This window comes from Anas acuta, chromosome 13, assembly GCF_963932015.1.
Source record: "Anas acuta chromosome 13, bAnaAcu1.1, whole genome shotgun sequence".
NCBI lineage: Eukaryota > Metazoa > Chordata > Aves > Anseriformes > Anatidae > Anas > Anas acuta.
This window is the reverse complement of record NC_088991.1, coordinates 12996821-13024558: the sequence shown is the minus strand read 5'-3', so window position 1 is coordinate 13024558 and position 27738 is coordinate 12996821. Positions and strand designations below refer to the sequence as shown.

Below are 27738 nucleotides of genomic sequence, written 5' to 3'. Positions count from 1 at the left end.
TCATTTTTGGAGTCACATACCAAATATTGTAGATAGTTTAGATTCTAATGTATGGCAGGATTATTCTCACACATTCCTCTCTATTGTGTCAGCTGTCAACTCAGTAGAACTCAAAGTAACAAAACCAAAATCTTGAGAGCTTGTTTTTGTCTCATGAAGAGAGATACTTAAGAACTTTACTGAAAGGGTTGTTAGACTCTGGAACAGGCTGCCCAGGGAAGTGGTGGAGTCACCATCCCTGGAGGTCTTTAAAAGACGTTTAGATGTAGAGCTTAGGGATATGGTTTAGTGGGGACTGTTAGCGTTAGGTCAGAGGTTGGACTCGATGATCTTGAGGTCTCTTCCAACCTAGAAATTCTGTGATTCTGTGATTCATGTACACAAACATTTTCAAATCTGAGTTATACTTACTCCAAGTGTGCCATCTGAAAATAATTTTCTATAGCACATAACGTTTTTTTCTATTTATTTTGTCAGACAATGTACCCCTTGCAACTCCCTTTCTTGTACTGGTACAGTCTTACACAGTCATGGTCAAATTCTCCCAAGCAAGAAAAGAATTAAAAGAGAAGAACTGATTTCCTGACTTTCCATACCTTTGTTCTTCCACTAATGGAAAGGACAACTCTCTTTACACACTTTTGAAGTCTCCTCCTTACATTAAATTACCATGTAACTACTCTTTAACTATGCTTAAAAAACCAGCTTATCCATTTCCAATACACTATTCCCCATTATTTCAGAAATAAAGTTGTTAAAAAGTGACAAGATCAGACAAAGCAGAACTCCAAAGTAACAAGTGAATGCAAGACAATGATGTGAGAAACTGATCAAAGTTATTTAGACAAAAGGCAAATTTATGAACCAAAATGGAAAAGAAGCAACAATTTCCAAGTGTGTGACCAAGTTTAATGATACATCTGTTCTCTGAAACACTTGACCATCAATAACATTTCGTGGGTTATGATGCCCAGAATGTTACTTCATAGGTGTTTTATATGAATATTTACAAAGACTTTCAAAATTCAGTGGCACTAAACAAATAAACAGGAACTTAGAACTTTAAGCTACAATGCTTAAAAAATGTAAACAATTTATTTTACATAGTTGTAAAATATAAGAATTTTCTAATGCAGCTTAATTTTATCTGGAAGGTGAATATATCCTGGTGCCCATGAACAAGGAATGAGAGAATTCTTTACACAAGTATTGTGCTCCAGTGTGCAAAAAAATTATATATAAGAATCTAAAGTCCACGACAATTAAAAGACAACAAAAATTTTCACGTCCTGAAGTTCAGAAATTTATAAAAACATTTACACATGGTTGCTGACCCACTGATAACTTGCATAACTTAAAATTCTGAACAAGAACTACTACAAATTCAAGATCTTTCTCAAATGGATTTTTGTGCAAAGATCAGACAATCATTCAGCATCTTTTCAGCCATCCCTCCCCTCCATCCGTCTCCACTCTCACTCCTGACATCTAGTGGCCACAAGCACCACTATATTCCTCTTGATATATGTTCAAATTAGCGCATGTAACCAAAAGGCACACACCTGTGTGAATACGTTTTCGTGCAGAAACCTGTGCAGGTTCACAATTACATTGCAAATATCTTTTTTTTTTCCCCCCAGAAAGTTTAGATTCTAATGTATGGCAGGATTATTCTCACACATTCCTCTCTATTCTATAAGCCCAGGTGTTAATAGGTACACTGCTTTCCAAGGATCCAATATTTAAGTAGCCTTAAAATAAAGATTTTAAAATAAATCAGCCGGTAACATTATTACATTAGATACTTTGCTTTTACCCACATTATTTATGGAATTTGAATCCCATAGTACCATAGCTTTATGCTGTCAGTTGCAAAATAATTAAGATACATATTTCTTTTTGTTAATGAAGACTTTGATTGCTCCAGTAAAGTCAGCTGATAAAAGCACTTCCGTGTGATCCGTCTTCAATGCTCCTTAAGGAAAAAGAATAAACTGTTATTTCTATTTAACTGTTATATATATATATAAATGTATATAAACGTTATTTCTAACTATTACTTCAAGAAACATCTGCGTTTCTAGGAAAGGGACTATTACATTATATATATGGTAGAGACAGACATACCTCATAACAGCTCAGATATAACAAGAAAAAACCTAAAGTACAAAGAGCACTAGCTATGCCCCTCACTTCATTTTCTCTGTGATTTTAAGAATGCAAGAGCTGTCAAAATGTTCCACTGCTAAGTCACGAATATATCCATGCTCCCTACAAGGACTTTTGTTCCAAAGCCTCCCTCCCAAACTGAAAGTAGTTTTCTTGTTTTCCTTCTCATACCATGCTAACAAGCAGAGATCATCTTAAATACCTACCAGAGGGAATGGTATCTGCTGTTTCAGAATCTTCTCCTTTACTTTCAGCTTCTTGCTTATCAGAAGTTTCCAGAGATACCATTAAGCCAGGATTGGGAGCAAAAATCGCAGATGTCACCACTGCATTGTGTGCTTCAGAAAGACATGATTTTGATTACATTGTTTCAAGGAATTATTAATCTTTACAAGAAACAGCAAGCATACATTTCAGTAAATATCCCAGAATACCAGTGCTAGTGGAACCAGGTAAGCTCATAATTCAAGGAACAATTTTCATTGTTTTACAAGATTGAGGATCTCAGAAGCTCTTTGAAGTGCCCAAAACCAGTTGTCAAGAACTCTGAAGCACATTTAATATAAACAGTCCTGCATTTTCCAAACACTTGGGTATGGGGGGCATGGTGGATAAATAGAAGAGAGCTGCATTTTTTTCTTTCATTATAGATTTTAAAGAACAATAAAAATGTTTGCATTTGTTTGCAAAGTTACTTTTCCATAAAGGATTTAAGTGTTGATGAGCAATCAATTTCTGCCAGTGATACATTACATTCATTTAGAATCTCTGATTGAAGCTACTTCGCCACTTGCCATCCCAGTCATGCATCCCAATCTCATGCATCATTTTCCTGAGGACAAGGTTTTCTGACAGAGTCCAGTTATTAAAAGCCCACAACCTAATATCACCTTTCTTTTGAAATGCTAACAAGTTGTTCAAACTAAATGAATAGCACTGCCAAGCAAATTAAAACTGAAAGAAAAATATTTTTAATTTTTGAAATCATATAAGCTTTGATAAAACAAAGATCAAAAACTGGTTTACCTTTAATGCCTTCCCAGAAGTCATTACGGTCTCTTCTTACAGATGTAAACTTGCTCAAGTCATGGTAGGTACTCCAAATATAAACATATTTATCTTCTGAACCACTTACAATGTACGTAAAGTCATGGCTAAAGATAGAAAGAAGAAAAAAACATTACTTTCACCGGATGTTCAAGCAACTGTTACAACGGCACTTCAGATGACTTGCAACTTTACAAATGCAGCCATGCTAAGTTCACAACTCAAAACTGCTCCTTTATCTTTGAAGACTGTATTTTTTGATCTGCAGTCTCTAAGAAAAGGTATATGTAAGCTTCTTGATGAAAGAAAAAAACTTTGAAAAAACTGTTCTTGTGAATAAGACAACTTCATAATGGTGCACAGAAGCCATTCTCCTGCAGCATCTCGTATAATAGGGTAATACTAGAATAGAATAGGGTTAAACTAAACAGCTATGCTCAACAACAAAAAAGTGGCATAATTTTTGGGCACAATTTGCTTCTGAGTCTGGGACCTGCGTGAACACCTGAGACTGTGTAACAGGAATCGTTTGCAATACAAATTATGGGCAGACAAAAGTCCACACAAGTGGAAGATGAAAGGCATTCAATAAGACTAACCAGATGACTAATACACACTGACAGAGACAAAACCATACATGCACTTAATATATATATTTATATAATATATATAAATATATACTCAAGTATATAATTTACTTACTATATACATATGCTACTTATCAAAACTAATACCACGCTACAGTCTTGTAAGTAGAAATGACTTAATTTGGGAAATTAATCTTGAGCATGGGTCTGCACAAGATAACCTCCAGAGGTCCCTTCCAACATCAGCCATTCCGTGAAATACCGAAACCATCTTTAAGCTGACCCAAAGACCACCACATGACAACCAAGATTAAACCTACTATTATTCTCCTTAAACACCACCTTCCTGTGCTCAAACATCTAGCTTAGAAAAATAACCAAGAGTTTTTCCCCTTCAACTTCTAAAAGGCTCAAAGAGAAGTAGAGTAGATGTTCTTCTCCCCTTCTGCCCTTCCTTTTTCTATCCTAAAAACTACTATTTCTGCGACAGTCACAGCAATACACCCAAACTGAGAAGAATATCTTCAATAAGCACAGGGAAACAGGAAAAAAGAATTCAAACTCAGATTTTCAGGCTGTTTCCTGACAGTTATGATACATGGGGTTACCAACAGCCTTGAGCAATATTTGGGTGACCAACAACCAATCTACAACACAACAAAAGTAAGGGCATTAAATGTATTTACCACAGAGGAGAAAGAATACAGTGTTCCAACCCTACCAGCTGCAGCACAGTTCTCGTAATTAGAATGATCACACTGTCAATATAAAAGGATTCACTCATTTATAGAAGGATCTCAGCCCATAGGCAGTTATGTCATTCTTGACCAGAGCCTGCAGTTACCTTTGTATTCTGAGCTAAGTGATATTTCAGACTCACTTGCATACCGAACTAAACGGGTTATTCAGCCAAAAGCCTCTGTACTTCATCTATGGTATTTCCAAAATTCAAGAACTCCTGTCTTACCTAAAGCTGGCTTTGATTTGGCTGCTACTGTTGACATAGCCTTTATATTTCATAGATAAAGACAAATCTCTTAGGTCATACAATCTGATTCTGGAATCATTTGATGTCACCAATATCTAGAAAAGATAAGAAATGTAGAAGAGAAAACCATTAGCATGCCCAAGAAGGAGCAACAGAGTTAATTCAAACAGTAAGAATTAAAAAAAAAAAAATCAGTGAAAGCCATATACAGTTTTCTCAGTTTTGCATTAATCAGAGTAAAATGTCATTTAAAAAATGTTTTAACACTACTCAGCGTTCTGTAAGAGTGTAACACCAAAGAGCAATTTTGTTTTAGGAGTCTTAGAAGAATCTTGATTTAAGCCAGTTACAGCAAATAGCTTAGCTGAGCAAGCAAAACAAACTTACTGAGCATTAGATATAAATGCCAGACTAAGCCAAAGTTGCACTGAATAACGGTACCTTATTTTCCCCAGGCAAAGGTTCAATGCCAGTAATTTTTCTTCCAACTCTATTTCGGCCTCTAGTAGAACGCACATGAATTTGTGTATGGTACTTCAAGTGCTGAAAAGAAATTAAATTTTATCCTGATTTGAAATAATCATGTAAAAACTTCAATTTCAAGCTATTTTGCTTCAAGTTCTAACAGGTTTGATTCTTTATAGGTAAATTATAAGCATGACTTTTAAATCCATTTTTTCTTTAGCACGAGAAAACGGTTTCAAAACTTTTTACCTCTGTGTCATAGAAGATGCATCTTCCATCATATGTGCCTATGACTGCATATTTGCCATTCTGACAAAAGTTGGCAGCTGTAATCAATTTTGTCTGCCCATCTACTTCATTCCATAATGCCACTTTTTTATCAGGAATGTTCCAGAGTCGAAGTTTCCCATCCAATGAACCACTTAAGAAGTACCTGTCATCCTGAGAGGACACACTGCATTAATCTCAGCTTATGCTATGAACATGCCCTTCAAGTATTTCCTTAAAATATTCCTACCCCACTTTGAAACAACCTCTTCTCTAGAGCCTCCCAAATTAATTGATTGTGAAGTTTCAGATGACTGAAAAGACAATGTTAACGTTACTGGTAAAAAAGAGTTCAGTTTCTTAGAGATTTTAGACTGAACACGTTTAACCTTGTCAAAGGAACACAAGTACTTCAAGTTAGAGAATTGTTCACTGTTACTTTTTTATCCTCTGAACGTAAGTTAGAAAAATACTAATCCTGTCAGGAGCTCAAAGTTCCCTTCAGAGTTCCTAATGCATCTATTATTTACATATGAATAGATTCAGGGAATGCCAAAAATGCTTCTCTCCTTCAGTTTTATTAATATTAGGAAGCTCTGTATGGTTAAACGTACATTTCTGGAGATGTTTGATGAAGATCAACACACAATTCTGGAATATTATCTAATGGGGATATTTTTGAAGTGTACAAATGCTGTTATTCAATGTGCTTTTAAAAATCAAAAGTAAAGGGGGAAGACTCTTGTCATTTCAAATTCTGTCTCTAGAAGAAACCGGGCAATTACGCTTACCCTTGGATGGAATGCTATAGCAGTAACAAAGTCTATATGCTGGAAACAGCAGAGACATTCTCTTCTTGATATGTGCCATAATCTGACAGTTTTGTCCATAGAAGAAGAAAGCAGGAAGTAATTCTGTGGAACAAAAGAATTCCACGGTTATTAACAGGCACAAACGTTAACAGAAAATACAGGAGCAACCTGATACTGCAAATTTTGGCTTGCATTACAGTGCCTTGTACATGCTTTCTTGCAACTGATGAATACGTTTAACAATCCTAGTTTAACACTGGCTCACTGTGATGCGACAATTTTCTTTAGCACAGTATTTCCAGGGCATTGATTGTAACGTGGTATAAAAGAGAGGGTTTTATTGCAAAATAGTCTTCAGAGAAGGGGTTGAGAGCCTCTCCTGCCTAAGGTCCTCCAACCAGACTGAATTCTTAAATAAAATGACAAGTCTTCCAATATGAAGAATTACTCAAGTTAGCTTCATGTGAAACATTTCAAAAGTACAAGAAAATTCTCTAGTTTCTATTTAGTACAAGGTAATATATATTATGTTTTCAATAACTATAGAATCTGTACATTTTGCAAAAAACAGTGAAGTATATGGAAATCAAGAAAAGCAGTTAATGCCATAAATCAGAAATCACAAAATTGCTCAATGGAAATTTTTTTCCTCTCACTCTAAACAATTAACCTAGCTTTAGTAGTGAATACACAACTGTAATTGTTACTAGCTTTTTTTTTTTTTTTTAAAGACTTAGAGAAGTCTAAGAAGTTTATTCATTTTATCAGTTATTTCAGATGCAGTAAGCAATGTCTCTAAAAACCTTTCATTTTAAATTCAAAAATTATTTCATATTGTTTATAAATATAGTTCCAATGACATTTGTCAAAAGAAAACAATGAAAACACAGAACTGTGATGTCTCTATTATGGTGCCTTACTTTAGACCAGGAAAGATCAAGAAGATCTGCTGTGTGGCCTTTGTATTTGCAAAATGGTCGTTGACGAAACGGGGCATTTTTATCATCTGGATCTTCATCAACTCCACTGCAAATCTATCAGATAAGTGTTTTGAAACATTAGAATATGTCAGCTGGAAAAATTAAAAATAAAGCATTTACTGCTAACAAAATCTACAGGACCAATATGAATTTGAATAACTACTCTTAGAAAAGTTAAAATAAACAGCACTGTCCTAATAAAAAAAATAAAACAGTCATTTTCAAGTACAAATGCGCTGTGAAACATCATCTCAAAATGCCAAAACAAAGCAGCTCTACACTGTCCATCAATACAGCTTTTATTCAATGGGATAAGCTTGACAGCAATTAAAGCAAACAGTTGAAGATAAGTTTTTGGAACAGAGCATACCAAACTTGAAAGTGCATTTCGATTTAGAAAATAAACTGACGTATTTTTCAATATTCCTAGCACATACCAAGAACGTTAGCTTCCTAATAAAAGCGCCTTCCAGAATAGACAAGTGCAAAACAAAATTAGAAGTTCCTATACTAAAGCTCTCATGAAAAAAATCAAAACAACAACCCTGCTGTGTGTGGCATATTCACTTAAGGGTAAGGAAAGGTTCCTCACCACCAAGGCAACACATTAAATAATGCTACTGCTAAAAAACTTTACCCCCAATTTTATTATCTTTTTCTTACATTACTGAAAACCAAAAATAGAAAAATCCTGATTATGTAGATTTTAATGGCAAGTTTACAAAATATCTGAATACAAGTAACAATGTCCTAACTTTTGGTCTGATATGTTCCATTTAATTCTATACAGATGTGTAAAGAACATCATGTTTTAACAGGCTTCTGAGTATCCTATTACTCAGCTTGCCTTTTCTCAGAAAAGACATCAAGTCAAATGTTAACTCCAAGTAATGCTCTAAGACAAAACACTAGGTCAACAAATTCAATAATGTTTTTTCCTTCTTTAGTATTTAATTCTGAAATCTACTCTGAGGAACGAGTTAGTTGTCAGAAGGTCACAGCGAAGTTAAGCAGATTTTGTAATGCATTGCGTTTAATGACTTTTTCTTGCTTATATTTCATATATATGGGATAACAGTATTCAACTGATGAAATCTGTTGATTAAACAGTGTGCCCATGCCTCAGGACAAAAATTCTTTAACGCGTTTGGATGAAGTGACAATGAAGATTTGGCATTGCGGAACAGTGCAACTTCTCCCCCCACCTCTTTCCCCCTCAATATCTAATACGCATACCCCTGCATCAGTATCAGACTTCGAAGAATTCAGACTTTCTTGAGATGGGGAAGGAGAAACACGGCCTAGAACAAAGGCAGAAATTCCACGATCATCTCTATGTTACTACAAAACTAGAATTTCTAATGTTGTAGAGCTCTACTAATATACAGAAAGATACCTTCTGTGTTGTATTTCATTCGCATATTATTAAAGTAGTCAAAAGCATTTTTTAAAACCCATATTCTCACTACATTGTCCTGTCCTGCAGATGCAAGTAATCGACCACAGTGAGAGAATTTCATTGTCCAAACAGCACCCTGTAAAAAACAAAGATTGTGGTTTAAGTTAAAGTGCCCTTTTCCATAGCAAAAAACCCTTCTAGAATATCCACTGATATGATTTAAGACACACTATCAAGACACTGAAAGGTAGTTGTTAAAACTTGTGGACAGCGTAACAAGCTTTGCAAAAAATAGTTGAAAAGATGAAGCATATAGGGAAGATTATTCTGGAAGAGAGGAGTTAAGGAAGCTCAATGTTGCCACAGCATTCTATGTAAAACTGATATGCTTACTAACAGTCAGCAAGGCAGGACTTATTTGCAGAAGTAGCAAATATTTGTAGCTGTGCTTGAAGTTACCACAAGCTGTGTTATCTCTTTTTTTGAGAAATCATGCTTAGTTGCATTCTGGCACCCGAACCAAGTGCTATGTATATATAAATTAAATGAGCATTTTGCAAAGCCTGTGATGACAACAATTATTTTTCCAGTGCAAAGTTCAAGAAGTCAGCAACCAACAAGAACACAACACTGCACAAGCAGTATTCGACGTCCTTCTTTGTTATTTAATGAACAGCTACGAGGTACTTGATTCCACCAATCTAACTTTCTCTTAGGATACTTTTGGGTAATTTTCTAGGTTTTAAGAAGTCAGCTACTGACTGGATGAAAACCTTATACAGATGTATTACCTTCAGGACCAGAAACTTCAGTTTTGGAGGGCAAGCTTGAACTCTACAGTCAAACTGGTTAGTACAGGTCATTATCCTTGGCCTAACAGTTAAAGATAAAGGACAGCTTCAATTGCTGTTACACAGCTGCTGTCAGAAGTATCTGGGAAGTCAGGAATACTACAGTGCATTTCAGACTCTGCAGGGGAGCATGCACACTTCAGTGATGGACAGGTAATTCTGCTGCATCGCTCTCCAGTTGTCCTTTTGCAATTATCACACTCCAGTCTCTTCCATCCTTATCATTCCAATGTACATACCCCATTAATCTCTCCCCACTTTTGCCTATGGAACCAATGCAGTCTTGTAGTTCAATACTTACAGTCAAATCTCTGTTAAGCAGAACATCTTATTTGCTGCTGATTGGGTCAAACTCACTGCTCTGTGCTCAGTTCTGGTAGCGAATCATAGCCTACTCAGCCTAGATTTGTAATTACAGGAACCAGAAAAACAAACTCTTCTGAGGAAAAGTTCTGGAGAATTCCTCATGCCTAAGTATGTGCAGACTACTGTTTTTTTTTTTTTTTTCTGATGATCTCATCAAATCAGCTGAATTTCCATTTCTTGCCAGATGTGGTGGTTTTGCCACGTCAAAATATTACTTTTTCGGAATGAAAATTTCAAGAAGAAATTTGACAGTTATTTCTGAAGGTCATCAGAAGAAATGAAAAAAAGCCACAGAAGAAATTTGAGACATACCATATGTTCCCCGCTGAGATCCTGAACAACTTTAATTTGCTCAAAATCATAAGGTCCCTTGAAGCCATGTGCTGCTTTGAACTTAACTGGTCTTGTATATGGCATCCCTTCATCATCACTGGAAGAAGGATCATCTTGATCTGTATGGAAGACTAAGAGGAACACAAATTTGGAAGTACATATTGCAGCATACATTTTTTCTATTAGAAAGCATTTGTGCCAAAACATTTTGGTAGCAAATCAGTCTTGAATTAGCAACTTTTGATAGGCAATTTTAAGATCTTAAAGCAAAACAAAAGTACTGTTGCATCAAGGTCTAAAAATACATTTACGCTGATTTTAGGTTGCAGTATATCCAAACAGTCAACACTAGAAGTAATTGCCATCATTTTTTGTTCTGCCCTGTTTCTTGCAACAAGTTTTGCATTCAGCACATCCTGTGGTTAGCAATTTCTGTCAATTTAATGCATGCTGAAAATCATCCATTTAATTGTATTGGTTTCTATGTGCTGAAATGGCCAGGTAGTGTGACTGTGAAGCATAAGAATTGCAAAAACAGGTGGGGCAAACAGTCAGTGGTAACATAGGATTCTAAAGCACAGCAATTCTATAGCACTTATCTCAGGCTACGGTTAGACTGGCTTACTGAAGTATCATATATGCCTGAAAAAAAATAATGGTGAAACAAAGGGAGAATTCAGTTGTAGCTAGGAAAACTAATAGGAGCTCTGTTGTTATGAGAATATGGAATTGACTGTCTGAAAACTATCTGATTTCATTAAAGCAGTGAAGACAATCCCAACTTCTTACTTTGCTGGAATAACTTCTCAAAAAGTTTGTTTTCATATCCAGACAGCTTTCTAACAGCATAAAAAAAATACAGAATTTAACTGATTTAGCCAAAAAGGTCATTCACCAGCTACTACACAAGAATTCATTCTTGTAGCCTGATATTCTCAAAATGCCTACTCAGCTACAAACTTTAAGAAGCCACATCATTATCAACTATACCGTGGTAGCATACAGTGGTAAATGCCCCTCAGCCAGCTTCAATTTCAAGACGCGTGAGGATAAACAGACTTATTTGCGGGGCATGGAAACAGTGTTACTGACCTTCATCTCGAACACTCTTGACTTTATTTACAGCGCGTTCACCATATTCTTCAGCAAGGTGCTTTGCTCGCTTTACAGATTTGCCGAGAAATTTTTTCAGCTGGGTCCTTAAAAAGCAAGGAAACTTTTTCAACACATAATACTGGCAAATTCTTATTTTCCCCTATTACGAATCAATAACTTTGATTTGAAATGAAGTATTACTGTTTTCCATTACTGCTTCTAAAAATAAGCATTTAATTTGCCAGCAGTCATGTAACCTTTAATTTAACTGCAGAACAATGGGCTTATGTAGTTTCAGGTATCACTTGTACCTAAAAGTGAACTTGTTCAAAAGCGAGAAGGAGAACTTCAGGTTACTAAAATGAAATCTGACATTTTTTCGTAGGGACATGAAACAACATCTTACGTTTTCTGCTTTAACCTCCCTCCATCAGTGTCTGTTTGCTGCGTCTGTATTTTGTCTTCATCATCAGACTGGGCTGCATCATTACTAGGAAATACAGAAGTGATTGTTGTTTAGTATAAAATCATGCTAAATCTAAACTGACTGAAACATCAACAAAGTAGGATCTTTAGGATCCGACTATCAATGAAGTAGAAACTTTAGGATTCCACTTCATTCTTTCACATCACATATCAGAAATATACGGACACAATGTTAACCAAGTGATAAAACAGGTCTTTCAATTGTTAGGAATCTTGATACTAACACTGCATATATTCCCTAGGTACCAAAGATACAGTTTTATAGAAGTGAGCTTTTCAATAATAGAGCAATGGAAAAAAGAAAAAGAAAAAAAGAAGTTATCTAATTTTAATGCACTTAATTTTAGGCATTAGGAAAAAAATCCAATTTCTTGATGATGGAAATCAAGAAACCAAGTCAGTCTAGATTTTTTTTTTAAAACCAAGTTTTACAAATAGAATCAGTTTTAAGCATCAGAAGGGCCTAATGTTCTGCTGAGAAAAGGAAAACCCCCATGTAGTCAGCTGTAATGACCACAGATCTCACAGCACCATATTCTACTAAATTAAACACTGAAAAGCTTAAAGGAGGAGGTAGCATGAGCATAATAATTACTGTTTGCATTCAAGTACTTTAATTCATAAGGGAAATGATAATATTTGGCACATTTAGTGCTAACTGCAGTTCAGTTGGATTTTCAGAGATATTTCCCTGAGAGGCGCACATTCCAGTACTATCATCAAGTTTTAGTTAAATTAGAATAATTCAATAAACAATTCTGTTGCCTCAATAAATAAGCTAGTTCATAAAGAGCTGGGAATTGAACGTACAAATTAGAGACAGATTGATCAGGGATCTTAATTGCATAAGAAGAGTCCCTATGCATGCAAAAACAATGAGAGCAACAGTATTATAAAGAGCTGAAAGCTATCATCATTCATACCTGACATATTCCTTAGTTCTCCTCATGATATGCAAAGTAAGGGGATTAATGCCTGTTGGCAACTTTTCTTCTGCCAAACTCAGGGGTATTTCTTCACCTGTATCAAGGTTTTTTATCATTACACTTGCCAGAATTTCCTACGGAAAAAATAAGGTGTGAAGTCAAGATGAGTTGATTAGGCTCCAAAACCTAGAGCAAAACAGAAGTCATCTGGTCTTACACATTATATTAAAGAATGATTCTCTAATTCATTATATTTTCCAAAGAAAGTTCAAGCTAAACTTGCCTTTGGCACTTCAGCACAAGTGCTATCAACCACTACAAATAGTGAAACAATTAAATGTCATCACAAGCTTCAATTTCATAGATCAGAAATGAAGCTATACGGACATCAGACACTGCCTGACACCTTCCATGCTAGTATGTAATTAAAAGATTTTGAATACCCTTTCACATATTCTAGCAACTGTAGTTTAGATTTAGTCGAAGAACCTTTACCTACAGAGTATTTAAACCTAGCAAGTAGAACACAAAAGTAAAGGTTTTTTTTGAGCATGAGTATACCTGTTCAGCAATAATAAACCAACCACAAACATACACCAATAGAAACTGGCAACAGTTTGATAACATCACTAGGATTACTGCAGTTTATAAACTGAACAAACTATTTCTTATTATTAGGAAGGTCATTCTCTTATTGCTGACTGCTTCCTTTTTCCTATGCATGAAAAATATATCAAGTTTCCTGGTGTTCCCTTATGTTGAATCTTGTACTATGTTTGTACAGCTACAAACACAGACTCGTATCATCCCATATCTATTACACCTCATGCTTTCAAACACTAATACCCCAAATGACTCAAGAACTACAAAGTCTTTATGTGGACAAAGTCAGCATGTTGTCCCTTCTACTTGAGCCTTTAGTCACAGCATATAGTGGGTCAGAAGGCAAGAATGATGTGACTATTCCATTTAACTCAGACAGGAAATTGCAAGCACAGAAAAGTACTATGTGTAGACCACATATATTACTACCTCATCTGTGAGCTCTCTTCCAGAATTAGACCTCGGTCTTTGTGGTCCAAGTACTTCATTTGTTGTTTGACCATCAGCTGCTTTCCCATTTTCCTGAAATGTTGCAAATATAGAATACATAGTCTCTAGTATAACAACAGAATCAAAGAAAATATTAGTTATTCTCAGTCTCAGAACCATTTCCCAATACCTGTGCAGTGACTATTTTATCTCCACTAGTTGCACTTGCCAAATCCAAAGAAGGCTGAGAATCCTTGGGCATGCCTTCTGTTGCTGTAGTTGGAGTTAAAAGACCAGCAGCTGTGAAATTCTCTCGAGGAACTGGAAAGAGATTCATATCAGGAAGAAGAGCATAAAACTAGCCATGGACATGCTACAGAGTTTACTGGAGTCCTAGCATAATAGTTTAACTCCCAAGCACCCTTTCTGGCAAGTTTTTGTTTGTTTTTATACCAACCACCACTATAGGTGTCTCATCACTTTCATACATAGCTGGATGCACAGGCATGGTTTCACACCTACTTCTTTTAAATTTTATTAAGAAACTTTTTTTTTCCTTTTGATCATTTTTCTAGTAACCTAGAACTACTCGTTTTCATGAAGCCTCAGATTACACCCTGACTTGTATTTCTATGCTAATACAGATTGCAGATACTTTATGGTAAGATACTTCTGCAATTGTATCACGTGTTTTTTTTGTTTGTTTTGTTTTGTTTCTGCATTACTGTGGCCAATTCTCCTTGCTGCAAAAGTAGCCATTTTGGTAAAACGTGTCTGTACACAAGAAAGTCCATGAATTAGGAACATTTGTAATGCAAAAGGGTATATTTACATTGTAAGAAGCTAAGATTGTTAAAAGACTTTTTCCTCTTTGTACAGGTCAATTAAACTGAAATCACAAGATTAAATGATTCTTCACTCAAAACACAAAAACAGTTACCATGTAGACACCTAAAGCCATTTAAATTGAATACTTGCCTTCTAAAACAGGTTTTTGCACTTCAAAATCCAATTCACTCTTTTTTTTCCGGGGTGGTGGAGCTGGCCGTGCAGGTGGTGGTGGTCTTGGTGGGGGAACATTTGTTGGAGGTGGTGGTCGTGCTGGAACAGGCTTCTTTGTGCTAGCAACTATATCAGGTTCTACAGTAAGCTGCCTTGGAGGTTTTGCTGGAGGCATTTCTTCTGTTGTATGAAGGTCTTTGGTAGATAAATCTGAAGCCACTTGCTCTAAAGCATTTGCCTCTTTCTTGTCTGTTATGTCCTCATTTTTTGATGTTTCTTCTTGTGCTTCAGTTTCATCCATTTTATGGTCAGTCATATTTGTTACTTCTGTTAGTTTATCAATTTCCTGTTCCTCGGAAGTAAACAAAAGCTTCCCAGACTTCAGGTCAGTGTCCTTACCCACACTCTGACACATTGGTTCACTTGGATCTTCTTGTAATGATATTTTAGCTGCTATTACTTCTGGAATATTATTAATGATACCTGCTCCAGCAATCCAAGCATTTGTATCTGAAGTTGGAACACTCAGTCCTTTTCCTCTAGTACCTAAGGAATCATCATCCTCTAGCTGCTGTGCCTTCTGGCTTTCTTCTATAATACTGTCAATAATCTAAAGAAATGAAAAAAGAAATTCTACTGTTAAACAACAGGCACTCCTGGAGAACACTTACCAGTTGGTCTGTACAATACCCACAAAAATCCTTCCATTGAAGAGTTGCTTTGCATTCAAAGTATGTTTTGCTTAAAAATTCTGGAGATTAAAACCTAGGTGCAGAAATAGGCATATCTGAAAGATAAAGGTGAATAATTTCCACTCCTCTAACTTAGTTTGAGACAGCTGGTTCTGTCTCAAAAGCTGTTCAACCCTCCAAGCTCTCACACATTGATACATACGATCCTGTAAACTACACAAATAATTTATCACTAACGAATCTTAAATTTGTTTTAAGAATGCTCAGCTTGATATTTACACTTTAGATGAACAATCTCATGTTAACGATGAATTCTAACCTATGTCAGTTTTCAGATGACAACTGATTAATGTTATTATTTAGTATTTCTTGTGTGATGATGAAAATGTAAAACAGTATTTAGCTAACCTCTTTTGAATCATCTTGTTTCATTTCTTGTACAAAGGTTTCATTTCCAGCTTTGTGTAGTTTGCTGTCTAGGTCCTATGAAAAAAAGACACATGTAGAAGGTAGTAAGAACAAACTAAATAGTAAAATGTAAAAAATGTAAAGAAAAATGTAAAGGAAAATAATTCTGCTGCATTTTTACCCACTGTCATATAAACATGTACAGTACACAGGAATGCACTGTACACAGGAATATTATTTCACACTAGTGCACACAGAGTCAGCCTGCACACTACTAAACAAAAATGCAATTCAACATTTGGTGTTCTACCTTCTCCTTGATATTGCTGCAGCGTAGGGAAATCTGATGGAACAGACTCCAAGATAAACATTAATATTTTTCCAAATAAGATTTCTTTTATATGCATAAGTTCTATATATTTAACAGGTTGCAACCTCAACTGAAATAAAACTGCAGGTAGCATGAAATTTAGAGAAATACATGTATTTAATAATCTGGAGGAAATAAAAGCCACAAAAATATTTTGCCGTTTATCAGGTTGTGGGAAAGGATGAAAGAACTGTATTATCACCATTTATGATAGAAACACAATTAGAAGTTAGCAGGTTAAGATAGGCAGATCTATCAAGTAGTCACAAAACCGCCTTTGAGGTTCTGACATGGAATCTTACCTTCAACTACAATAACTATATCTAGCACTATTTTTGCTATCAGTCATCTTCATGCAGATTCTTCTGAAATTTATATAAACTGTAGCAGAACAAATGGAATTACTAGATATAAGCAAAAAAACAAGAACATTTTCAGAACATTTGGATAAAAGACTGCATGAATATTCAAAACTGAGTATACTGTTTATAGTTTCTATATGTATCACCAACACTACGAGGATATTACACTAGTGATGTGAAGTCAGTTTGCAATTTAAGAAGCATAGTTTAGAAATGTATAAATAGCATCAACACTTTGGCATATCCTATCAAATGAAGAATAAAAGATTTCACTAGAAGTGGGTTTGTGTGCCAAAATAAAGCATCCAGTCTTTGCAATTGATTTAATTACTTTTTATTACACAAGACTTAAAGCCATCATATTTAGGATAAGCAGCCCTGTGAACAGAAGACTTAGATTACATATTGGGCATGCTAGGTATGGAAATCTATACAAAGACTTAAAACCAGTCTGAAAATACCCTAGCAGTGAGTAATAATATTCAACTCCCAAAAAATCTTGTGTTCAGAGAAGTAGTTTATACCACAGAAGGATACTGCTTTAACCAGAAGCCTACCTTAACCTCAGTTAGTATGGTCTATTAACACGTTCATCATGTACTTTCTGTTTGCAAGTTTTTTTATGACATTTCCTGCAAATACTAGCATCTTGACCAATTCCCTGAGTGGAGATACAGAACTGCTGTTCTTCTACTCCTTCTTGCCAACAGATATAGAACTCTGAATTCCTGCAGAGGTCAGCAGTCCTCAGCTGTCACCCCACAATGTTAGAGCCCACGGAGATTAACTGTCACCATTATAAAATATTTTTGTCGGGCTATTAGTTTAATTTAGCTTACACAGCTTTGGATATACACAAAATACGTTATTCTCCATATTAAACATTTAATTCCCATTTTTCAACAAGTATTTTAAAAGACCTCTCCTTTTTTGACTTTGAAAGATTTTCTGACTACCTAGTGCTGACAAAAAAAAAAAAGTAAGATGTTTCTTCTAAGATATTCAGCTAGTCAAAAACTTTTTATAGCATACTAACACACACTAATGTTTAGGGAAAAAACACTTGTTAACATTCACCTTTTAGAGCTCTGACCTCTAGAAATGGAGTATCACGTAGAGACAGCTACAGTTACAGAAAAATTCTGCTTTCCTGTCCACTCCCTTCCCCACCTTCCATACAAAATCTTTCTAGTTCAAGTGCAAGTTCTATTTTGCTTTATCACTAAAAATCTGTCTTCAAAGATATAACTTAAATACTGACGTGTAACCAGTACCTACAGTAGCCCATTATATTAATTTCTAGTTTTGTTGACATCCATCTCCCACACCTGTTAAACTTTGGACTTAAGAAATAATTCTTCCCCACTCCAAGACAAACTATACCATTAGTCACACACTCACTGAACTGATAGGGTACCAATCAGAGAAGGAATTAATGCTTCAGCTTCAAAAACAGCTTTGAACAAGTGACTTCGGAAGACACTAACAAAAAGAAGAAACTATAACACGCAAAACTTCATAGCTAAAAATTCGCCACAGTTCAGTCAACAAAATTTGGCATTAAAGTTAGTTTAACTGTGATGAGTTTAGTCAGAATGATAGTTACATTTCCTGAAAGGTTTAAACATGTAATACTTTACGATTAAAGGAATATTAAGTAGAACACAAAATAAGGGATAAGTCTGTTCCACAAGAGATACCATAAGATATTGTATCACTGTAAAAAAAAAAAAAAAAGATTATTGATTTGCTAGCAGCTGGAGACCAGAGTACTATAACTTAGTTTCTAACACTGCTGACAAGTCATAAACACTTATGTTGTGTGACAAGCATTTTTAGGACAAAGTGTCAAGTCTTCTTTACTCCATGTGAAAGTATTACATAGTACCATCTTTGGCCCTTCTGAGACAGGCAAATGAGTGTTATTTGTACAATGTTCCAACTCTTCACCTATTTAATGTGTGTCAGATTTCAGCTGCACTGTCACTGTGCACAGATGCAGCATACCAATTACCTGCGTGGGAAGTAGCAATGCTGTCTCAATAAGCTAAATATAGTATTTTATTTTCATATAACCTAGAGGGGAGGCTTTCTGAAGTATACACACAAAGATTTTTCTTGTTTTGAAGACTGAAGGGAGCAGACTCAACTATTTCAGATAAATTCTGACCAAAAGAACAAGTCCTGCAGGAGCTTACTTCCTATTCACAAATCACCTGAAAGAGGACAGTCTAGTAACTGAGTACAGCTCAATTCCATTTTTTATTTTTTGAATAAAATTAGCTTCATGACACGTTAACATACTGTAAATAAAAGTGAAGTTGGAACTTCAAGAGATGTAAGCCCAACGGTTGCTCCCTACAGCAAGGAAAGTCTACAATTTCCTGTCTGTGTAGATGTTAGAACTACCATAGCACAACTACATTAGGTGAAAATGCTTAGCACTATGTTCATCAACAAATATTTGTCTGGTTTTAAGAAACTTACCTTTAACACATGGGATCCAACTTTCGTTGGTGACCTGTTAGAAAGAGAAGACAGACTTAAGTACAGCTCCAAGAAAAATACATCTCTTAACAGTAAACTTCATATTAAACAATCTCTAACAGTCTTCCTTTACAGTTAATGTATACTTGATGCTTCACACAAGCAAAGTGAATACTCCTGATACTTCTCTCTTTTACAAAAAATGCTCCACATAGAGGTAAGTGCCCAACTAAGATGTACAGATCTACTGGAGGTTCTATAATCCCTGACAGTTTCTCAGCTCAAGTTTCTAGAGACCATTTTTCTATCACCCTTTTCTAAACTGATGCTATTCCAAGCAGACATTGAAGAATATCTCCCATTATAGACAATTTAAAATCAGCACATATATACAGAAAGCACAGGGTGGACACCAAAATGGGAAGCCAAAGTACAAATGCCCTAGTATCTCGCAAATCAAGTGCCTGAATCCTAATCTGTAGTGTCAATATTATCATAGACATTTTGCTCTTCAACATCTCTAGTAATTGAAAACTCTCATTTCTAATCACAATGCTGAATATAAACGTAAGCATTTACATCATGAAAGGAGAGAAGCAGTTTTGCACTGCTTACTTTCCAAAATGCATACACTGAAGCAGTTAAGTTGCATTAGCATCCACTCACACACAACCTCTCATATCACTAATTACATGCAACAAGGTATCAAAGGGGACTGGTATCAAATTACTTCTCTTCAGATCACCATGCAATCCCATCTGTGAACTGTCAACCTTTATTATATCCTGAAATTGCATTTTCACGAGATTTTCAGAATTCTAGAAGATACTTAAGCAATGACTCACTTGGTTTATTATGACTACAAGATCTTACGAATACATAAAGAAGTTTGTCAGTCACAATCAGGACCAAGTTACAGATTACAGCCTTACAGGCTTAGCACTAAATGTAACTACAATCTGGAGTGCAAAATCATCCCAGGTAGCTACCAAGGTCAGGGACATTCAACAGTTTGTGTCATCTCGTACCGACCAATACAGACAAATACAGATTTCAGTCTAATTTGACCCTCCTGACTCCAAAATGATGGCTTTAAGAGACAATATCTTCTGAAAAAGATGTATTTCCAACTATTTTTTTTTTTTTTTTAAGAATTTTGGTTCTTTTTTAATTATATTTTACTGTTTGAGAATATTTTAAGGCAACAAGAAAAGACTGCATTTGTACAGCAGAGTTCAGGAAAGCACAGAGGATTTGTTTAAACACTATATTATCTGTAACTAATTTAATCTCTTAAACTGGTTCCTGTGCAGATCTTGACATTTAAAACACACAAGATCTATAACACAGTTTCAACGAATGCTCTTTTCTAAAAGGTACTGACCACGGTGTGCAAAGCGAGCAATTGGTATTTTGACCTGAAAAACAAACATGTCTTTGATCTCCCATAATAATATATTGCTAGGAAAGACTAGAACCTGTGCTGAATTTCTTGTTACTGAAATATTTTCAGTTCTACTATCTACTCTTGGATTTCCACAGAAACAGAGGTCAAATTGTGTGTCAGTTCATTAAATACACAAAATGACTTCAATAATGAAACACATTTTATAATTACTACATTAATGCCTAGGCTTCAGCAAGCACATGGTCCAGTTGTATAAGGTACTGCTTAGACGTTACAACCTAAATAAAGTGCAAATCCCTACTTCAGTTTTCTGATACTTCCCATCAATTAGCACATCACTGCCAGTACAGGCAAATCATTCCTCCAACTGGGTAACAAAAAATGCAAGGTTCAAAAAGACTGAAACAGATGTTATTTCCCACTGTTTTACTCAGATGCATTACAACAAAGCTGCTTAGGGGATAAATGCTAGAGATCACAGGTATAGAATATAACTGTACTGATTGCTTGATTTATTGAGCATACAAGTCTAATGTTAAGGTAAAGCTTTGTCATTGAAATTATCATGCTTTGAACACATTGCAAAGCTTCCATGACTTTGGCAATGCTACCACTTTCAGACGCGTTCATAATACAGCCACGTAAGTTTAGTGGTTTCCCTGAAAAATATTTTGGCCAAAAAATTTTCAGCTATTCAATATCATTCTCTTAGTCATGATTAGTTGCTGCTTATGCACTATTACATTTATAAAGAAAATAAGCCAAAGAGCAAGTTTGGTAACTGAAGTATCTTACAGGTCAACACTACTCCGCAACGGTCTCGCCTTCCCAACCATGTGAAGTTCCCAGCCTTCTTCCCATTCAGTTTTACGTTAAGGCCAATAGTGCTATAGACACTGCATCTGAAATGCCTGCCTGTATGTGTTTCTGTGTGTAGCAGCAAAAGCGTTTGAAAAGATTTTCTATGAAGATCAACAACCCAATAACCAAATACTGATTTTGCTTTGAAAGGTCTGTGGCTTTACAGGGTTATCAGGTAAAACATAAAGACTGACACACCACAGAAAATGCAAGAACTTCATTTTGTTTTCTCATATGATTGTTCAGTAAATAATATGATTAAAACTTTCATAGCAACAGATTTTGTAGATTACACTTCAAATAAAATGCTTCTAGCTTCAGTTTTCTTATGATACCATTGTAATACCAGTTTAACAAAGGGAGAAGTTCAAGGTTATCTATAAAGATTAGGCAGTAGTCAAAGAAAAATCCTATTTCACCTGCTCATTTCACCTGAACAAACATAACAACATTTCTGACTAATATCTAAGTCAAACAAATTCCTGAAGAACTTTTTTGTATTTCTTCAGCTGCAAAATTCATCCTAATGCTGACCAGACTACATGAGGCTGTCTCTCCCACTCGTAGCTCCAGCCCAGTACTTTTTCCAACATGTAACTCAATCTTTACTAAGCTTCATGTTTTCAACTTCTTGTTGCTAAGTTTTGTGAGAGGGGGAAAAAAAAATAAAAATACATTTAGCCCTTCAAAAAACAAACCCAGTGTGCGAAACGATTCCCCTTGGTCAAACTCCAGAAGTAAACTGCCTGATTTCCTGGGAGGATGAACATTGTTACAAAGAAAGAGTGGGAACAGGCAGATGGAAAGAGATTCAAAGGGTATGGACAGTTGTTGCACCTTGTACAGAAGATACAGGCTCAACCACAGCCAGCACAGTACTTACTGGTGTCCTTCACCTTGCAGAGGCACACAATGGTTTCCTCCCTCTAACTCAAGGCTGGCCTGGAAGCTACAATTATTCCTGAAGCTGCTCTCTGTGGTAGTCCACACCTTCTAAACCACACCGAGTCACTACTGTAATGCACTGTTTGAGCTAGCCTTAGAAAGCATGTGGGATCTTCAGCTAGCTCAGGATGCAGAAACCTGCCTGCAGTGCTGCAAGGCACTACAGCAACCTGACGAGCGCTCCACTTCCTGCTGACTTCAGTTTTGTGCACTGGCTAACACACACACACACACACAAAGTTGTGCTAAACATGTCTCATGTATAAACAGGTCACACCTTAACATTATCCAGCTTCCTACAGAGAAAATTCATTTCTTCAGGAAAAGCGTTGAAACATCTTTAGAAAAACAGGACTACTGAAGTTAAAAAATAATTAAGTTAAAAAAAAGTTAAAAAAGAATTAAGAATTTAAATTTCTGAATGTACCATACGATATTTCTCTTTACCTACACCATCTCCTGAATCTACTGCCTTTTGTTTGGTTTCTTGTAACAAGTTTTTAGGATAAGAGTATACCAGGAACAAACTTACTCCTTGCTATTAAGTATATGATATTCAAAACTAATAGGTTTGGCTATTCTTGATTTGAGTGGGTGAAGTGCTTTTCCTATTTATGAGATAAAGTCAGTCACGCCTGCATCCAAACAAGGGAGCCTTACTTCATATTCTCTTATCTCAAAGCTGACATTTTTCTTCATGAGAGACCCAGAAATTATTAGAGGCATGAAGACCTTTTCCGTAGTTACCATCTTTTGAAAGCAGAGTGATAGAGGTTGAATAAGGACATTTTCTGCCACACTACCTCTCCCTCCCCAATTTGTTGACCGTACAACAAATAGATGCCTTCATTGACTGGTCCACATAGGCACCTTGGTTTCTTTTTCACTAGTTATCTTAAAAAGCTTTCAGAAAGGCACATTGCTTTTGACCTAGCTATCAGTAAGATGGACACTCTCCATGTCATGTCAAAAGCAGAGCTACCCACAAAAGGACAGATCTACCTGCAGCAGATGGGAAGGATATAGGCTTCCCCAGAGGCAAAACAATAGTCTCCAAACATCTCATTTAAACACACTTCCCCTTACAGAAGTCATAAATTCATGAGCTACCTCAGTTCATTATTATATGACGTGATATTTTGTAACAAGTTCTGTAATTTTTACTAATTAATCCTTATAAAGCACCAGTTCATATGTGCATGTGAGGATGCAGATACGGTGCCTTCCTTGAGAGAGAGGGTTTAATCTTTGGAAACCCAAACTGCAGGTGGGAACTGGGAGCTTACATCCAACTTGAAAATTCCATTCTTGCATATCACAAGAGATAACTAGAAGAACGATTAAATAGCAAAGAAGTTGCCACTTTCAGATTTTCTGTATCAGCAGTTAGTAAACTTCCCCACACAGGGCAGAAGGGAGGAAGCTACCAAACCCACAATTTTAATGAGGGCAAATATATCTACACTACTTTGCAAAAAACTGGCCATAACATGCTGTAAAATCAATTCCCAAGTCATTTTGCTGATATCAGAATGGTGAATGCACAAGGAAAAACCTCTAACTGCAGAGGATCACATGAACTTGTTTTCAGTTGCCCTTCTTCCCATGAGGTTTTGGGTTGTTTTTTGTGGATCTCAACTCAGTGCACATACAGGTCTCAAAACTACAATCCTGATTCCAAGAAGCATGCAATGGAAATTCCAAATTAGCTCTTAAGAAATCTCAGAGCTTATTTAGAGAAAATTTTCTCAATATTGTTAGTAGAGATTCAACGTCAGATTGAGTAACAGATTCAGTATCTGCACTGCAAAGTAAATCCTCTGAGATTAACTCCTTCCTTGACTCAAGCTGTCTGATCTCTATCAAATTGAGTCAACGATGCATCCTTATACGTTATGGAAGAACAATACAAAACCAAAAAGCATCTTCAGTTTTAAGTTATTAACTTCATATCAAGTTCTGCTTAGATACAGGTGGGGGAAACTTTCAAGCCTAGACATATGGCATTATTTGTATCAAATAAAAGGCAGGACATGCAGTCAGATCAGATTTAATGGCTCTCTTGAAGCAAATGATGTTTCCTGCTTCCCACTTCTGCTTCTAGCCACACAATCCCACACCTTTACCCTCTCCTGTCCCTGCCCTCCCAGATTCCAGCTGCTTTAACTTACTGAATAGGTTTTGCTGTTTCTAGTTTTCAGCTGCTTTCAATTCCTGAGTTAAAGCAACTCAGGAGAGTCTGATGACCACTACTGCCAGGGCAAGGTTAGCTGGAGCAACACAACACTTCAGCAACAGCGTGCTGTTAATGTGGCTCACCATATCTTGCAGAACTGCATGCCAAGATGTGCTTTTCATGATGCTATGTAAAAAGCTAAGTTCAGAAGAGCTTTGATACAGGATGTGGGAGTGAGCAGTGCCGGTCTAGTTTTTCCTTTGTTCAAGGCATCCAGCGGCCACTGGCACACAGATTAAAATGAGCTCTTAGTCAATTATTAAAGCTTCAAATGGCTGGATCCCACAATCCATATCTTATTGCTCTTCAAACAACCTACATGAAACCTCATCTTGCGAGATCAGATGATGGAGAGGTTTGGTCCAGGCTGTGTGAAAACCAGAACTGATACAACCCATAACCTGTTTTTAGCACAAAACAAGATATTTATAAATTAGAAGAGAAATAATGTGTTTTACTAACATTAACAATGTAGTGACGCTGTTTGAGGTAACAGCTCTGAATCCGCGCTGTAAAACGCTGTTAAACTCACCGCACAGAACCCCACGCTTGCATTTCACAGACACGTCAATGCAACGCTGTTAAAAACAAGTGACAGGGCGCACCAGAAGTTGTTTCACGCACAGCAACAGTCCGCCTGTTGCTGGGGGAGCCTGCTCTCTCCTTTTCCCCCCGAAAGCTCTTTTATTTTAATCGCGCTCCAGAATCAGTTCCGCCAGCCCCGATTTCATCACACATCTTTTCCAAACCCTACGTGTCGCTGCCCGGGACGGGCCGTTACCATCTCACCAACACCACGCCTGCTGCCAGCCCCCAAAAGAGCCCCCCGAGAGCCCCCCCAGTCCCTCGCATCCCCTTGCCTGTCTCCTCACCACCTCCCAAGCAACCCCCAGCCGAGCAGGGCCCCCCAACCCGGCCCAGCACCCTACTGGGGGCCGCAGGGCTGAGGCAGGGCCCCACCGCCCCGGGACCCCCGCACCTCAGCTGAGGGGGCGGCCACGTCCCCCCTTAGGGCCGCGCTGAGGGCAGGGAGGGAAAGGAGGGCAGGGCAGGGTATGGCAGGGCAGGGCAGGGCAGGGGACTCACGGCGTGGGGGAGGCGGCCGCCAGGTGCACGTCCTCGGGCGCGTCGTAGAACTCCTCGGTGTCGCTGTCGGAGGCCATGGCGGGGCCGGGCCGCACGGAGCGGGGACCGGGCCGGGCCAGGGCCGGGCCGCCGCCACCTCGGGGCACGGCGGGGGAGCGGGCGGGGGCCGCGGGGCTCTCGCGAGAGGGGCGGCACCGCCCTGTGCCGGGCGGAAGGGCGGGAGCAGGCAGTATGGCGGAGCCGCCTCCCGTCATGGCGGCTCCCCCTAGCGGGGCTGCTGGGCGCGGTGTTGCGTCCTTCTGCTCGCCTCGACCCGCCCCTGACTCGGCCCTGCGGCTGTGCGCTGGCCCAGGGCAGTGCGGTGTGCTGAAGCAGGGAGGGGAAGGCGTGCTGACAGCGCTCCTGCACCCAGTTCTGTCCCCTTCCCTCCACTCTGGCCAGCCCAGGGTTGCAGGGGCTCTGTTATGGGCTATGTCCGTCAGCCAGGGATGCCAAGTGCAGGAGGGCTGGCCCAGGCCAAGAATCACATTTTCACAGAATCACAGAATTTCTAGGTTGGAAGAGATCTCAAGATCATCGAGTCCAACCTCTGACCTAACACTAACAGTTCCCACTAAACCATATCCCTAAGCTCTACATCTAAACGTCTTTTAAAGACCTCCAGGGATGGTGACTCCACCACTTCCCTGGGCAGCCTGTTCCAATGTCTAACAACCCTTTCAGTAAAGAAGTTCTTCCTAACATCCAACCTAAAACTCCCCTGGCGCAACTTAAGCCCATTCCCCCTCGTCCTGTCACCAGGCACGTGGGAGAACAGACCAACCCCCACCTCGCTACAGCCTCCTTTAAGGTATCTGTAGAGAGCAATAAGGTCACCCCTGAGCCTCCTTTTCTCCAGGCTGAACAAGCCCAGCTCCCTCAGCCGCTCCTCGTAGGACTTGTTCTCCAGACCCCTCACCAGCTTCGCCGCCCTTCTCTGGACTTGCTCAAGCACCTCCATGTCCTTCTTGTAGCGAGGGGCCCAAAACTGAACACAGGCTTGTCCCTTGGTTCATATGGGACATGAGGTAGAGCCTCCAGACACTCAAGGCATCGAGGCAGCAGTGGCACAGTGTGGTGGCCAGGTTTTGGTAGTGGGGGGCTGCAAGGGTGGCTTCGTGATAATTGTTGAGTGGTCTCCCTGTCCTCATGTCAACCCTGGAGCTCTTTTCATCGTATTTTCTTCCCCTTGCCCTTTGATGAGGGAGAGTGAGAAGGATTGTGGTAGAGCTTAGGTGCCCACCTGAGTAAAATCACCACACACAGCAGCACACTCCCCAGTTTTCTGCTTGTCGCACGAATGCCATTTCAAGGAGATTGCTACAACCAAAGTGGCGCTCAGTGTGACCTCTCGGGTGACGTTCAAATGGAGGTCAATAAATCAGATGCAAATATTTATCCATGCTGTTAAACACTGCCAAAACACCTGGTTAATAAAGCAAATGTACAGTGGAAAAGAAGTGAGGAGAAAGCCTGTTTGTTTTTTTTTCCCATCAGTCTGGTCACAGGGGGAAATCAGAATCAAGGTAATAGTGAGAAACAAAAGACAGAGAATCAAGCTAGTCTGTTAGATTAATTGCTAAGAATCCTTAACAGGATTTTTTTTTCTAATTAACTAATGTAATGAATGTTTGAAACCAGTAGCAGGAATTAAATTATATGGTTCCTTATTTGCTTTGTCTTGTATTTTCCTTCCAATAAATTTTCATTTCATCTTCTGGTCGTTTTTGTTCTGCCATCAAATTATGAATGATCAGACAGCAATAACTCATGAAGGAAAGAAGCTTCCTTTGAAATCTTTTAATATCTGCACAGCAATAAGTACATGCTTCTGAGCCAAAGCAGTACTCCTGCTGAGCACAGCTTAGTAGAGGGTCACTGTGTGGTACAGCTATAGTCAAAATCTGTGAAAAAATCAGGTGTTGAGCCTGATTAACTGTTGAGACAGTGTAAAACTGGTAAGAACTTAAAATGTTTGAGAATCAAAAAATCATTTGACACTGGGGTGTTTGTGCATATGCATACACATGTGGTATGGG

At 37.8% G+C, this 27738-nt stretch overlaps 1 protein-coding gene across 3 annotated transcripts; it reads right to left on the bottom strand.

Annotated features, from left to right (window-relative positions):
• Positions 1 to 887: 887 nt before the first annotated feature.
• WDR44 (WD repeat domain 44) lies at positions 888 to 25855 on the bottom strand. 3 transcript variants are annotated; one of them, XM_068696901.1, is made up of 20 exons: positions 25661 to 25855; positions 19125 to 19158; positions 15906 to 15980; positions 14782 to 15415; positions 13994 to 14124; positions 13804 to 13896; positions 12769 to 12905; positions 11766 to 11849; positions 11357 to 11463; positions 10244 to 10395; positions 8712 to 8850; positions 8552 to 8616; positions 7256 to 7369; positions 6315 to 6437; positions 5506 to 5697; positions 5233 to 5334; positions 4771 to 4886; positions 3196 to 3323; positions 2376 to 2507; positions 888 to 1972 (listed from the first exon to the last, which is right to left on the bottom strand). In XM_068696901.1, the coding sequence occupies exons 1-20, from the start codon at positions 25735 to 25737 to the stop codon at positions 1881 to 1883; spliced, it is 2727 nt and encodes a 908-aa protein (XP_068553002.1). In that variant the 5' UTR covers positions 25738 to 25855; the 3' UTR covers positions 888 to 1880. The 3 variants fall into 3 exon arrangements, with proteins under 3 accessions (XP_068553002.1, XP_068553001.1, XP_068553003.1); XM_068696900.1 differs by having other exon boundaries at positions 888 to 1975; positions 25661 to 25854; XM_068696902.1 differs by lacking the exons at positions 19125 to 19158; positions 25661 to 25855 and adding an exon at positions 16578 to 16644 and having other exon boundaries at positions 888 to 1975.
• Positions 25856 to 27738: the final 1883 nt, after the last annotated feature.

Bases quoted from the DNA above. Each gene is read 5' to 3' on its own strand.
- WDR44 (XM_068696900.1), bottom strand. From the start codon at position 25,737: ATGGCCTCCGACAGCGACACCGAGGAGTTCTACGACGCGCCCGAGGAC. The intron at 11,850-12,768 runs GTATGAATGATG...TGTATTTCCTAG, and splicing joins AGAACTAAGGAATATGTCAG to TAATGATGCAGCCCAGTCTG. The intron at 5,335-5,505 runs GTAAAAAGTTTT...ATTTCTTTTCAG, and splicing joins GCATCTTCTATGACACAGAG to CACTTGAAGTACCATACACA.